Source organism: Pseudophryne corroboree, chromosome 5 (genome assembly GCF_028390025.1).
Source record: "Pseudophryne corroboree isolate aPseCor3 chromosome 5, aPseCor3.hap2, whole genome shotgun sequence".
NCBI classification, from domain to species: Eukaryota; Metazoa; Chordata; class Amphibia; order Anura; family Myobatrachidae; genus Pseudophryne; species Pseudophryne corroboree.
In genome coordinates this window covers 727,606,190-727,619,748 of record NC_086448.1, presented here as the reverse complement: position 1 = coordinate 727,619,748, position 13,559 = coordinate 727,606,190, and the positions used below count along the sequence as shown (strand labels likewise).

Below are 13,559 nucleotides of genomic sequence, written 5' to 3'. Positions count from 1 at the left end.
CGGGTGACAAGAGACTCCACTGGCGGCAGAGTCTCCCATTTGTTACACAACTCTGCAGGGAGAGGATAGCAAGCCAAAGCCCGTTTGGGAATAGGAAATTTCTTCCCTGGCCAGGGTTCCCATCTAATGTGCACTAGATGATCAGAATGGAATAATACAGTTTTAACCACCTTCTGCTGTTTCAACTTATCAGTTTTCTTTGCCACAGTAGTGGAATCCTCCTCATCTGTGATTTGCAGGATATGTTTAAGAGCAACCACCAGGGCAGGGACATCTATCAATAAGGGAGACTCCTCGTCAGTAACACAGGATTCAGTGTCCGACAGGATTGTATGCTCCCCCTCCTCTTCAGATGAGACACCAGAAAGGTTTGTAGACTGTGAGGAGGAAGCAGCCCAATTAGAAGGACCAGGGACACGGGAGTGACCCGAGGTAGATTTCTGTCTAACCAGATACTGGTTTAGTTGTTGCAGTTGGTTAGACAAATTTTCCGCCCAAGGTGGATTAACAGTAGGTATAAATGAAAAAATGAGCGCTAGTAGGTGAATGGGAAAAATGTGTAAATGAATGTGGCACCTGTAAAAAATAATAATTAGTTTTTTAAAAACACGATTGTTTACAGCTCTTTTGAGAAAGAGATAAGTTGGTGGTATTCAGAGTTGGATGTTCGGAGCCTAACTGTCCCTACCTTACCCACGGGATTCATCAGCCGTCGATGTTAGGGCTGTCCGTGGCCGGCGGTGTTAAATCGCTGAGCTCACCGCTGCGTCCAGCGGGAGGAAGGTGTAACTGCAAAGCCGGGAGGTGACGTCAGTCCGTGTACCGCCGGAGCTGCTTGGCGGCAGCGTGTTGCTCCCCTCTGAAGTCCCACTTGTCCACCAACGCGTTTCGTGCTATTCAAAGCACTTTTTCTCCCGGCTCCACTAGAGCACCCAGCAGGGTAGTGAATGCTGACCATGGAGGCTCCTGACTAAGTGCAGGGCCTGCGGACTTACTGGAAGGTGCATGACAAGCAGTACAGAGACCCTCATGCAATAATTCCCCCTCTGACAAATCCACAGAGCATGCTCTGCATGTTGCAGGAGCTTCCGCAGATTTGCTGCCCTTTTTGTTAGACATTACACAATGTAAACAATTGGACTTACACAGTACGATTATATAGCCAGACAAATACAATAACCTGTGGAATAAGACACGGTATAATGTGACTGTAACACAGGAGTACTATACTTATATAGGTATACAGATAAACTCTGTGCACAACTATATTGTTTGACCCAAATGCACCTAGCCCAGGGTATAGAATACAGTGACCGTTATATCTGGGAAACACTGAAAGTGAAACCACACAGCAGATACAGGCACACAGTCACATGCAATACAGAAATTATATCACAATAATGCTGCACTGGACTGCAATGTACACCTTTTCTCAACTAGTGCTGTCTCTAAGACATGTAGGATACTCAAGTGAATGTAAAGACACAGCGATATACACCGATGGCTTTACATGTGAGACCTTGCCCAGCAATCCCGGAGACCTGCTGCTGCTCTCTGAAAGATGGCGCCCAAAGTATCTGAGGGAGTGAGGCAGCTCCAGGGCAAAAAATCTGCAGGAGATGGCGCCCTGGGCCGGGGGTACAAGTTAAGTGCCACCTCCCCTATGCTGGTCTTCACCCCAGGTACTATGGAGCCCCATTAAACTGATGTTAATACACCTGACCTGCGCTCTGAATGCCCTGGTGGTCTAGTGGGGTCCCTGCCCAGTGACAGTCCACACCAGCGCCGAGGTCGGTCTCCCCAGACCGCGGACAGATCGCGGTTTATTGGCAGGTCCCAACTAAGAGACCCTCTTACCTCCTCCCCGTAGCAGCTACGCAGTCCAGGAGAGCAGTCTGCGACAGTGCCTAAGTGGGGATGCCTCCGCCGCAGGTACCCGGGAACCAGGCCAGCGGGAGTATGCGGCGGCGCTTGGGATGTGATGGAGTTGCAGCACTGAATGTCACACTGACTTACAGTGCTGCCAGCCCAGTTACTAAAGTCAAATTCTTTCAGTAGGAAAACCTTTCAGGGCTGCACAGCACAGCCCCCTGTTCAGAGACCTGCTGCTGCAGGCACCAACTTAAAACTGAGCTCACAGTTCCTGGAAGCAGGGTTATAGAGGAGGCCCCTATGCATCCTGGGATAGCTAATGCTTTACCTGTTGATGCCTCTTGATCCAGATCCACTCTACAACCCCCGATGTTTCCCTGTGGAAACCAACGTACCGTGCTGCAGAAAAAGGCATTCAACGCATCCCAGAAAGGTTGTAACATGGGGTAATTGCAAAATACGTGCACAGAAATGCCCTCTCTTGGCCACAGCCATGCCACCACAGCTCTTAGCTTTTTATATTACAGCAGCACTTCTTAAAACAGTAACGGCCGGATGTAATGCTGTCCGAGTTGGCCGGAGGCACAGGGTGCTGGGTGAATTTGAACTTTTTTTTAAAGCGGCAATCATTTACAAGACTAAACCTTGCCTTGCAAATGATTGCTGCTTTAAAGAAAAGAAAAAAAAGTCAGATTGGCCGCCAACCCACACCTCTGGCCAACTTGGACGGCTTTACATCCGGCCCTAAATGTCATTTCTGAAAGAACCAAGTGCGGAGGGAAACATTGAAAAAGTGGTGTACTGTACAGTAGCGTATAAGCTCTGGCCCAGGAACCAGAAAGTTTGGACTATAAAAAGGTATGAAGTGTGTGTACGGGGGGGTCTGTGCAATGGAGTACAAGGGCCTGTGCCAGTAACCATAGAGCCCGTGGAATAACATGTCAAGTGAAATGTGTGCCGTTATTTCTGCAGCAATTGCCAAGTGGTGGGTGAAGTGACTTTATGGCTGGTGTGGATTAACAGGTTGACAGTAAATAGGTCAACAAGGTCAAAAGGCTGACATAAAAACGGTAGACAGTAAAAAAAGGTTGACAGGGTGAAAAGGTTGACTCAAACTTTTTCTATTTTTTGATGTCATTTTGTATGTTTAACCGTATGTAAACCAAATTAGTAGTAGCGTGTATCCTCGCACGTGCTTTGGGCAAGGTGGCTCACTCAAAATCGCTTGCCACAAGTTACTATAAAAGGTAATAAATGGTGACATGGATAATAAATTAAGCAAAAATTGGAAAAACCCAAAAACATGTGTTCACCATTTATGTCTTAGCCTTAGTCATGTCGACATTTTGAATCAGTTGACCTTTTGTACGGGTATGGGTCATTGGGTAGACACAACTCAGGCCGACAGTCATTAGGGCGACCATGGAAGGTCGACATGCATTAGGTCGATAGGTCAAAAGGTCGACATGTTTTTTAAAATCTTTTTTTGTCGTCGTTTTCTTCGTAAAGTGACGGGGAACCACAATTAGTGCACCATGTACTCTCGCCATGCTTCGGGCAAGGTTACCGTTCCAATCATAGTCCACGTGGATCGTTAAGTATGAAAAAATCCCAAAAATTATTATTTTTTGTTTAAAAAAACCCTCATGTCGACATTTTGACCCGTCAACCTAGTACATGTCGGCCTAATGACCAGCGGTCGACCTAATGACTGTCGACCTAAGCTGTGTTGACCTAACGACCATATACCTTTTGTACTGTCTACCTTTTACATGTCGACCTTTTGACTGTCAACCATATAGTATTGACCTACTGATTGTCGACCTACCATCCACCACCCCTTTATGGCTGTGACGGTTGCCCTGCTGTCCATGCAAGTGACACAGGGTACATATAATGAAATGATGGTGAAAGAGGTGCTTTGCAAAATGTTAGGAAGCTCGTTTAATAATGTCTGTGTCATGTGACATAGGGCAGATGCAATGTAGACAATGGTAGCTTGTAGGCTGCCACTGCAGTAGGGTCTGTGCAATGGATACTGTACCAGTTAGATGGGGCATGTAGAAATGGGTCTATACCAAGTGCAATGGGGCTCATGCCAAGGAGACTTTATCAAATGCAAGGGGATGAGCAATATGGCATCTGTCTCACGTGTCATAGGCTCTGTGGCTACTGTCAGGGGCCTGTGCGCTGGTAAGTTCACATACAATACATGGGCTGTGCAGTGTAAAGCAGCCAGTAGTTATGCTATGAGATATTACAGGCTGCGCAGACTACAGAGTTTTTCAATGGGATTAGTGTCAGGAAAGTTGCAACCTGTAGGGGAGCATCCTCTAATAAGCTGTGAAACCTCTATATACGTATCTGTGATTGCTGTCAGTAGCCGTAACCTGTATTCAGGCTTGTCAGACTTTTACAGAACACTGATACAGTGTCTCTAGCTACTGTATACCTCCAATGCTTCTTGCTGTATCCTCTGCGTCTCCACTTTGGACAGTTCATCTTCCAACTTTCTAACAGCTCGTTCGTAGTCTTCCTCTTTACTTGCAGATTTTTTTACTTCATTTGTAAGTCTCTTATTGTCTTCTTTCAGTTGGTGCAAAAGTGCTTGTAGCGCCGATTTTTCATTTTTTTCCTTAAAGAATAATTCTTTAATCCTACAATACAGTGCAATAAGAATAAATGTCCGATTACTATATCTTCCATGCTGCAGTCTCGTAAAGAGTGTCTAACTGTGACTAAGACGTCTCTAATGTGATAAGGAAGAAAGAACTTCTTATGAAACACTCTACATTGAGAGGACCACACGGACATACTGCGGCCAGAAAGGTTTAAATGTTAAGAGAAATAATTTTGATATCATGCTTACGTAGCACAAAAAAAATAAATCTAAATCACTAGGGATACAATCTACCTTTTCAGTAAGTTACAGGCACAGTTGGCCTTTAGGGTGGTAACATATATACTGTTTTTGGCTATGGAGATAGCTGGACTGAATTGACCCGAAATAGTTTTCCGTGTGGAGCATCACTGACCAATAAGGATGATGGTGAACGCAAGATACCTGCCGGTATTTTAGAGGTTGCCGGACACAAAGGCATGACAAGTGACCACTACTGGTAGCGATCGACCAACCACACTGAGGCAGCAATATGGGATCTGTGAGTTTGCGGCCAAATTGGAAACTAACACATTTATCAGCTAGTAGGTCAGATCATAACCTGAGGCTAGCTATACTCTAAAACCACAAAAAGGCAGGGACGTCTATCATATATATGCTGATTTTTAATTGGGAGACTATCATATCTAATAAGATGGTCACTGTAATATGCAGTCTAAAGCGAAATAATACTTTAAAATTATGATTAAGCAAGTTAATTCTGAGTGTGAGCGATAATCGTGTCCTGCCTCCTACTGGTCTTATAGACAAGAGAGAACCGATGATTCCTACCTGTCCGTAGTATACACAGCCATGCTGTTAATATCTTTCTCTTCTTTTGCCTGGCACTGTAACTCTTTGATGTTTTCTGATAACTTCACCACTAGTTGCTCAGCTTTCCACCTTCGCTCTCGCTCCTGATCCAATTCTTGTACAAGTGCCTGCAGCATCAATGCCGATAAATCACAAAGAACTCTTGCTACAGTTTACTGCACGCAATATAATATAGGATTAAGAAGCTTACCCTGTATGTTGACTGCTCTACTGAATTGGATACAAATGCCTGTGTCTTGCCCCTCTGAATTGTTGGAGTTCCAGTGAGCTTGGCGCGGACCCTTTCTGCACTGTCAGTGTCTACTCTTTCTGTAGAGACACTACTGGCAGTCTCTGTTTTCCTGGGGGTGATGGGACTTTTCTTTGACACACTATGAAATAATGTCAGTAACACACAGTGGTGACACATACAGTATGTAGGTTTTAGAGCCCTTCATACAACTGTAACTATATAGTAAGGAAACAGCATTCAAAAGTATTTGCAGAAATGATTTTATTAAAGAAACATTAATCAGTCCCAAGGATCTCAAGATCATCTTGGGACAGTTCAAGTTCAACGTAAACTTATTTATCCTTTTACAGCAGTAGACTTAACTACATTACTATTAACACTACAATAACTGCAGATTACTCTCACTACTTAAAATAAGAATTTACTTACCGATAATTCTATTTCTCGTAGTCCGTAGTGGATGCTGGGAACTCCGTAAGGACCATGGGGAATAGCGGCTCCGCAGGAGACTGGGCACAAAAGTAAAGCTTTAGGACTACCTGGTGTGCACTGGCTCCTCCCCCTATGACCCTCCTCCAAGCCTCAGTTAGGATACTGTGCCCGGACGAGCGTACACAATAAGGAAGGATTTTGAATCCCGGGTAAGACTCATACCAGCCACACCAATCACACCGTACAACTTGTGATCTGAACCCAGTTAACAGCATGATAACAGAGGAGCCTATGGAAAGATGGCTCACAACAACAATAACCCGATTTAGTTAACAATAACTATGTACAAGTATTGCAGACAATCCGCACTTGGGATGGGCGCCCAGCATCCACTACGGACTACGAGAAATAGAATTATCGGTAAGTAAATTCTTATTTTCTCTGACGTCCTAGTGGATGCTGGGAACTCCGTAAGGACCATGGGGATTATACCAAAGCTCCCAAACGGGCGGGAGAGTGCGGATGACTCTGCAGCACCAAATGAGAGAACTCCAGGTCCTCCTCAGCCAGGGTATCAAATTTGTAGAATTTAGCAAACGTGTTTGCCCCTGACCAAGTAGCTGCTCGGCAAAGTTGTAAAGCCGAGACCCCTCGGGCAGCCGCCCAAGATGAGCCCCCTTCCTTGTGGAATGGGCTTTTACAGATTTTGGCTGTGGCAGGCCTGCCACAGAATGTGCAAGCTGAATTGTACTACAAATCCAACGAGCAATAGCCTGCTTAGAAGCAGGAGCACCCAGCTTGTTGGGTGCATACAGAATAAACAACGAGTCAGATTTTCTGACTCCAGCCGTCCTGGAAACCTATATTTCCAGTGCTCTGACAACGTCTAGCAACTTGGAGTCCTCCAAGTCCCTAGTAGCCGCAGGCACCACAATAGGTTGATTCAGGTGAAACGCTGAAAACCACCTTAGGGAGAAACTGAGGACAAGTCCTCAATTCCGCCCTGTCCGAATGGAAAATCAGATGAGGGCTTTTACAGGATAAAGCCGCCAATTCTGACACGCACCTGGCCCAGGCCAGGGCCAACAGCATGACCACTTTCCATGTGAGATATTTTAACTCCACATATTTAAGTGGTTCAAACCAATGTGACTTTTGGAACCCAAAAACTACATTTAGATCCCAAGGTGCCACTGGAGGCACAAAAGGAGGCTGTATATACAGTACCCCTTTCACAAACGTCTGAACTTCAGGGACTGAAGCTAGTTCTTTTTGGAAGAAAATTGACAGGGCCGAAATTTGAACCTTAATGGACCCCCATTTCAGGCCCATAGACACTCCTGTTTGCAGGAAATGTAGGAATCGACCTAGTTGAAAATTCCTCCGTCGGGGCCTTACTGGCCTCGCACCACGCAACATATTTTCGCCAAATTCTGTGATAATGTTTTGCGGTTATATCTTTCCTGGCTTTGATCAGGATAGGGATGACTTCATCCGGAATGCCTTTTTCCTTCAGGATCCGGCGTTCAACCGCCCTGCCGTTAAACGCAGCCGCGGTAAGTCTTGGAACAGACAGGGTCCTTGCTGGAGCAGGTCCCTTCTTAGAGGTAGAGGCCACGGATCCTCCGTGAGCATCTCTTGAAGTTCCGGTTACCAAGTCCTTCTTGGCCAATCCGGAGCCACGAATATAGTGCTTACTCCTCTCCATCTTATAATTCTCAGTACCTTGGTTATGAGAGGCAGAGGAGGGAACACATACACTGACTGGTACACCCACGGTGTTACCAGAGCGTCTACAGCTATTGCCTGAGGGTCCCTTGACCTGGCGCAATACTTGTCGAGTTTTATAAACATGTGGAAGACTTCTGGGTGAAGTCCCCACTCTCCCAGGTGGAGGTCGTGTCTGCTGAGGAAGTCTGCTTCCCAGTTGTCCACTCCCGGAATGAATACTGCTGACAGTGCTATCACATGATTTTCCGCCCAGCGAAGAATCCTTGCAGCTTCTGCCATTGCCCTTCTGCTTCTTGTGTCACCCTGTCTGTTTACGTGGGTGACTGCCGTGATGTTGTCCGAATGGATCAACTCCGGGTGACCTTGAAGCAGAGGTCTTGCTGAGCTTAGAGCATTGTAAATGGCCCTTAGCTTCAGGATATTTATGTGAAGTGATGTCTCCAGGCTTGACCATAAGCTCTGGAAATTCCTTCCCTGTGTGACTGCTCCCCAGCCTCGCAGGCTGGCATCCGTGGTCACCAGGACCCAGTCCTGAATGTGCGGCCCTCTAGAAGAAGAGCACTCTGCAACTACCACAGGAGAGACACCCTTGTGCTTGGTGACAGGGTTATCCGCTGATGCATCTGAAGATGCGACCCAGACCATTTGTCCAGCAGGTCCCACTGGAAAGTTCTTGCGTGGAATCTGCCGCATGGGATTGCTTCATAGGAAGCCACCATTTTTCCCAGAACCATCTCATTGATGTACTGAGACTTGGCTCGGTTATAGGAGGTTCCCGACTAGCTCGGATAACTCCCTGACTTTCTCCTCCGGGAGAAACACCTTTTTCTGAACTGTGTCCAGGATCATCCCTAAGAACAGAAGACGAGTCGTCGGAATCAGCTGCGATTTTGGAATATTGAGAATCCAATCGTGCTGCCGCAACACTACCTGAGATAGTGCTACACCGACCTCCAACTGTTCCCTGGATCTTACCCTTATCAGGGAATCGTCCAAGTAAGGGATAACTAAAATTCCCTTCCTTCGAAGGAGTATCATCATTTCGGCCATTACCTTGGTAAAGACCCGGGGTGCCGTGGACCATCCATACGGCAGCGTCTGAAACTGATAGTGACAGTTCTGTACCATAAACCAGAGGTACCCTTGGTGAGAAGGGTAAATTGGGACATGAAGGTAAGCATCCTTGATGTCCCGAGACATCATGTAGTCCTCTTCTTCCAGGTTCGCAATCACTGCTCTGAGTGACTCAATCTTGAATTTGAACCTCTGTATGTAAGTGTTCAAAGATTTTAGATTTAGAATCGGTCTCACCGAGCCGTCCGGCTTCGGTACCACAACAGTGTGGAATAATACCCCGTTCCCTGTTGCAGGAGGGGTACCTTGATTATCACCTGCTGGGAATACAGCTTGTGAATGGCTTCCAAAACTGTCTCCCTGTCAGAAGGAGACATCGGTAAAGCCGACTTTAGGAAACGGCGAGGGGGAGACGTCTCGAATTCCAATTTGTACCCCTGAGATATCACCTGAAGGATCCAGGGGTCTACTTGCGAGTGAGCCCACTGCGCGCTGAAATTCATTGAGACGGGCCCCCACCGTGCCTGATTCTGCTTGTAAAGCCCCAGCGTCATACTGAGGGCTTGGCAGAGGCGGGAGAGGGTTTCTGTTCCTGGGAACTGGCTGATTTCTGCAGCCTTTTTCCTCTCCCTCTGTCACGGGGCAGAAATGAGGAACCTTTTGCCCGCTTGCCCACGAAAAGACTGCGCCTGATAATACGGCGTCTTCTCATGTTGAGAGGCGACCTGGGGTACAAACGTGGATTTCCCAGCTGTTGCCGTGGCCACCAGGTCTGAAAGACCGACCCCAAATAACTCCTCCCCTTAATAAGGCAATACTTCCAAATGCCGTTTGGAATCCGCATCACCTGACCACTGTCGTGTCCATAACCCTCTACTGGTAGAAATGGACAACGCACTTAGACTTGATGCCAGTCGGCAAATATTCCGCTGTGCATCACGCATATATAGAAATGCATCTTTTAAATGCTCTATAGGCCATAATATACTGTCCCTATCTAGGGTATCAATATTTTCAGTCAGGGAATCCGACCACGCCAACCCAGCACTGCACATCCAGGCTGAGGCAATTGCTGGTCGCAGTATAACACCAGTATGTGTGTAAATACCTTTTAGGATGCCCCCCTGCTTTCTATCAGCAGGATCCTTAAGGGCGGCCATCTCAGGAGAGGATAGAGCCCTTACAAGCGTGTGAGCGCTTTATCCACCCTAGGGGGTGTTTCCCAACGCACCCTAACCTCTGGCGGGAAAGGATATAATGCCAATAACATTTTAGAAATTATCAGTTGTTATCGGGGGAAAACCACGCATCATCACACACCTCATTTAATTTCTCAGATTCAGGAAAACTACAGGCAGTTTTTCCTCACCGAACATAATACCCCTTTTTGGTGGTACTCGTATTATCAGAAATGTGTAAAACATTTTTCATTGCCTCAATCATGTAACGTGTGGCCCTACTGGAAGTCACATTTGTCTCTTCACCGTCGACACTGGAGTCAGTATCCGTGTCGGCGTCTATATCTGCCATCTGAGGTAACGGGCGCTTTAGAGCCCCTGACGGCCTATGAGACGTCTGGACAGGCACAAGCTGAGTAGCCGGCTGTCTCATGTCAACCACTGTCTTTTATACAGAGCTGACATTGTTACGTAATTCCTTCCAACAGTTCATCCACTCAGGTGTCGACCCCCTAGGGGGTGACATCACTATTACAGGCAATCTGCTCCGTCTCCACATCATTTTTCTCCTCATACATGTCGACACAAACGTACCGACATACAGCACACACACAGGGAATGCTCTGATAGAGGACAGGACCCCACTAGCCCTTTGGGGAGACAGAGGGAGAGTTTGCCAGCACACACCAGAGCGCTATATATATACAGGGATAACCTTATATAAGTGTTTTTCCCCTTATAGCTGCTGTATCTTTAATAGTGCGCGTAATTAGTGCGCCCCCTCTCTTTTTTAACCCTTTCTGTAGTGTAGTGACTGCAGGGGAGAGCCAGGGAGCTTCCCTCCAACGGAGCTGTGAGGGAAAATGGCGCCAGTGTGCTGAAGAGATAGGCTCCGTCCCCTTATCGGCGGCCTTATCTCCCGTTTTTCTATGTATTCTGGCAGGGGTTAAATTCATCCATATAGCCCAGGAGCTATATGCGATGCATTTTTTGCCATCCAAGGTGTTTTTATTGCGTCTCAGGGCGCCCCCCCCAGCGCCCTGCACCCTCAGTGACCGGAGTGTGAAGTGTGCTGAGAGCAATGGCGCACAGCTGCAGTGCTGTGCGCTACCTTGTTGAAGACAGGACGTCTTCTGCCGCCGATTTTCCGGACCTCTTCTGTCTTCTGGCTCTGTAAGGGGGCCGGCGGCGCGGCTCTGGGACCCATCCATGGCTGGGCCTGTGATCGTCCCTCTGGAGCTAATGTCCAGTAGCCTAAGAAGCCCAATCCACTCTGCACGCAGGTGAGTTCGCTTCTTCTCCCCTTAGTCCCTCGATGCAGTGAGCCTGTTGCCAGCAGGCAGGTCTCACTGAAAATAAAAAACCTAAAACTTTTCACTAAGCAGCTCAGGAGAGCCACCTAGTGTGCACCCTTCTTGTTCGGGCACAAAAATCTAACTGAGGCTTGGAGGAGGGTCATGGGGGGAGGAGCCAGTGCACACCAGGTAGTTCTAAAGCTTTACTTTTGTGCCCAGTCTCCTGCGGAGCCGCTATTCCCCATGGTCCTTACGGAGTCCCCAGCATCCACTTAGGACGTTAGAGAAATGTGGATTTCCCAGCAGTTGCCGTGGCCACCAGGTCTGATAGACCTACCCCAAATAACGCCTCCCCTTTGTAAGGCAATACTTCCATATGCCTTTTGGAATCAGCATCACCTGACCACTGCCTCGTCCATAACCCTCTTCTGGCAGAAATGGACAGCGCACTTAGTCTTGATGCCAGTCGGCAAATATCCCTCTGTGCATCCCGCATATATAGAAATGCATCTTTCAAATGCTCTATAGTCAGTAATATACTGTCCCTATCCAGGGTATCAATATTGTCAGTCAGGGAATCCGACCAAGCCACCCCAGCACTGCACATCCAGGCTGAGGCGATTGCTGGTCGCAGTATAACACCCGTGTGAGTGTATATACATTTTAGGATATTCTCCTGCTTTCTGTCAGCAGGTTCCTTAAGGGCGGCCCTATCAGGAGACGGTAGTGCCACCTGTTTTGACAAACGTGTGAGCGCTTTATCCACCTTAGGGGGTGTTTCCCAATGTGCCCTATCCTCTGGCGGGAAGGGGTATGATGCTAATAACCTTTTAGGAATTATCAGTTTTTTATCGGGGGAAACCCACGCTTCATCACACACTTCATTTAATTCCTCAGATGCAGGAAAAACTACAGGCAGTTTTTTCTCACCAAACATAATACTCTTTTTAGTGGTACTTGTATTATCAGAAATATGTAAAACATTTTTCATAGCATCAATCATGTAACGTGTGGCCCTACTGGAAGTCACATTCGTCTCTTCATCGTCGACACTGGAGTCAGTATCCGTGTCGGCGTCTGTATCTGCCATCTGAGGTAACGGGCGTTTTAGAGCCCCTGATGGCTTTTGAGACGCCTAGACAGGCACGAGCTGAGTAGCCGGCTGTCTCATGTCATCAACCGTCTTTTGTAAAGAGCTGACACTGTCACGTAATTCCTTCCATAAGCTCAGCCACTCAGGTGTCGACTCCCTAGGGGGTGACATCTCCATTACAGGCAATTGGTCCGCCTCCACACCATTTTCCTCCTCATACATGTCGACACAATCGTACCGACACACAGCATACACACAGGGAATGCTCTGATAGAGGACAGGACCCCACTAGCCCTTTGGGGAGACAGAGGGAGAGTATGCCAGCACACACCAGAGCGCTATATATATACAGGGATAACCTTATAGAAGTGTTTTTCCCCTTATAGCTGCTGTTTTATTTATACTGCGCCTAATTAGTGCCCCCCTCTCTTGTTTTACCCTTTTCTGTAGTGCAGGACTGCAGGGGAGAGTCAGGGAGACGTCCTTCCAGCGAAGCTGTGAGGGAAAATGGCGCCCGTGTGCTGAGGAGATAGGCTCCGCCCCTTCTCGGCGGACTTTTCTCCCGCTTTTTGCTGTATTCTGGCAGGGGTTAAAATACATCCATATAGCCCTGGGGGTTATATGTGATGTATTTTAGCCAGCCAAGGTGTTTCTATTGCTGCTCAGGGCGCCCCCCCCCAGCGCCCTGCACCCTCAGTGACCGGAGTGTGAAGTGTGCCTGAGGAGCAATGGCGCACAGCTGCAGTGCTGTGCGCTACCTTGGTGAAGACTGATGTCTTCTGCCGCCGATTTTCCGGACCTCTTCTTGCTTCTGGCTCTGTAAGGGGGCCGGCGGCGCGGCTCTGGGACCGGACTCCGAGGCTGGGCCTGTGTTCGGTCCCTCTGGAGCTAATGGTGTCCAGTAGCCAAGAAGCCCAAGCTGGCTGCAAGCAGGCAGGTTCGCTTCTTCTCCCCTTAGTCCCTCGATGCAGTGAGCCTGTTGCCAGCAGGTCTCACTGAAAATAAAAAACCTAAAACTAAACTTTTACTAAGAAACTCAGGAGAGCCTCCTAGAATGCACCCTTCTCGGCCGGGCACAAAAATCTAACTGAGGCTTGGAGGAGGGTCATAGGGGGAGGAGCCAGTGCACACCAGGTAGTCCTAAAGCTTTACTTTTGTG

At 47.7% G+C, this 13,559-nt stretch overlaps 1 protein-coding gene across 6 annotated transcripts in view; it reads right to left on the bottom strand.

The window, feature by feature from the left end:
• Positions 1-13,559, bottom strand: part of LRRCC1 (leucine rich repeat and coiled-coil centrosomal protein 1) — a 267,597-nt gene that overhangs the window by 108,850 nt on the left and 145,188 nt on the right. For all 6 annotated transcript variants that reach the window (XM_063924032.1, XM_063924034.1, XM_063924031.1 and 3 more), the window contains 3 exons: positions 5,556-5,736; positions 5,324-5,472; positions 4,325-4,529 (listed from right to left, as the gene is read on the bottom strand). In XM_063924032.1, coding sequence (XP_063780102.1) covers positions 4,325-4,529; positions 5,324-5,472; positions 5,556-5,736 — 535 coding nt within the window. The remainder of the gene's footprint in view (positions 1-4,324; positions 4,530-5,323; positions 5,473-5,555; positions 5,737-13,559) is intronic.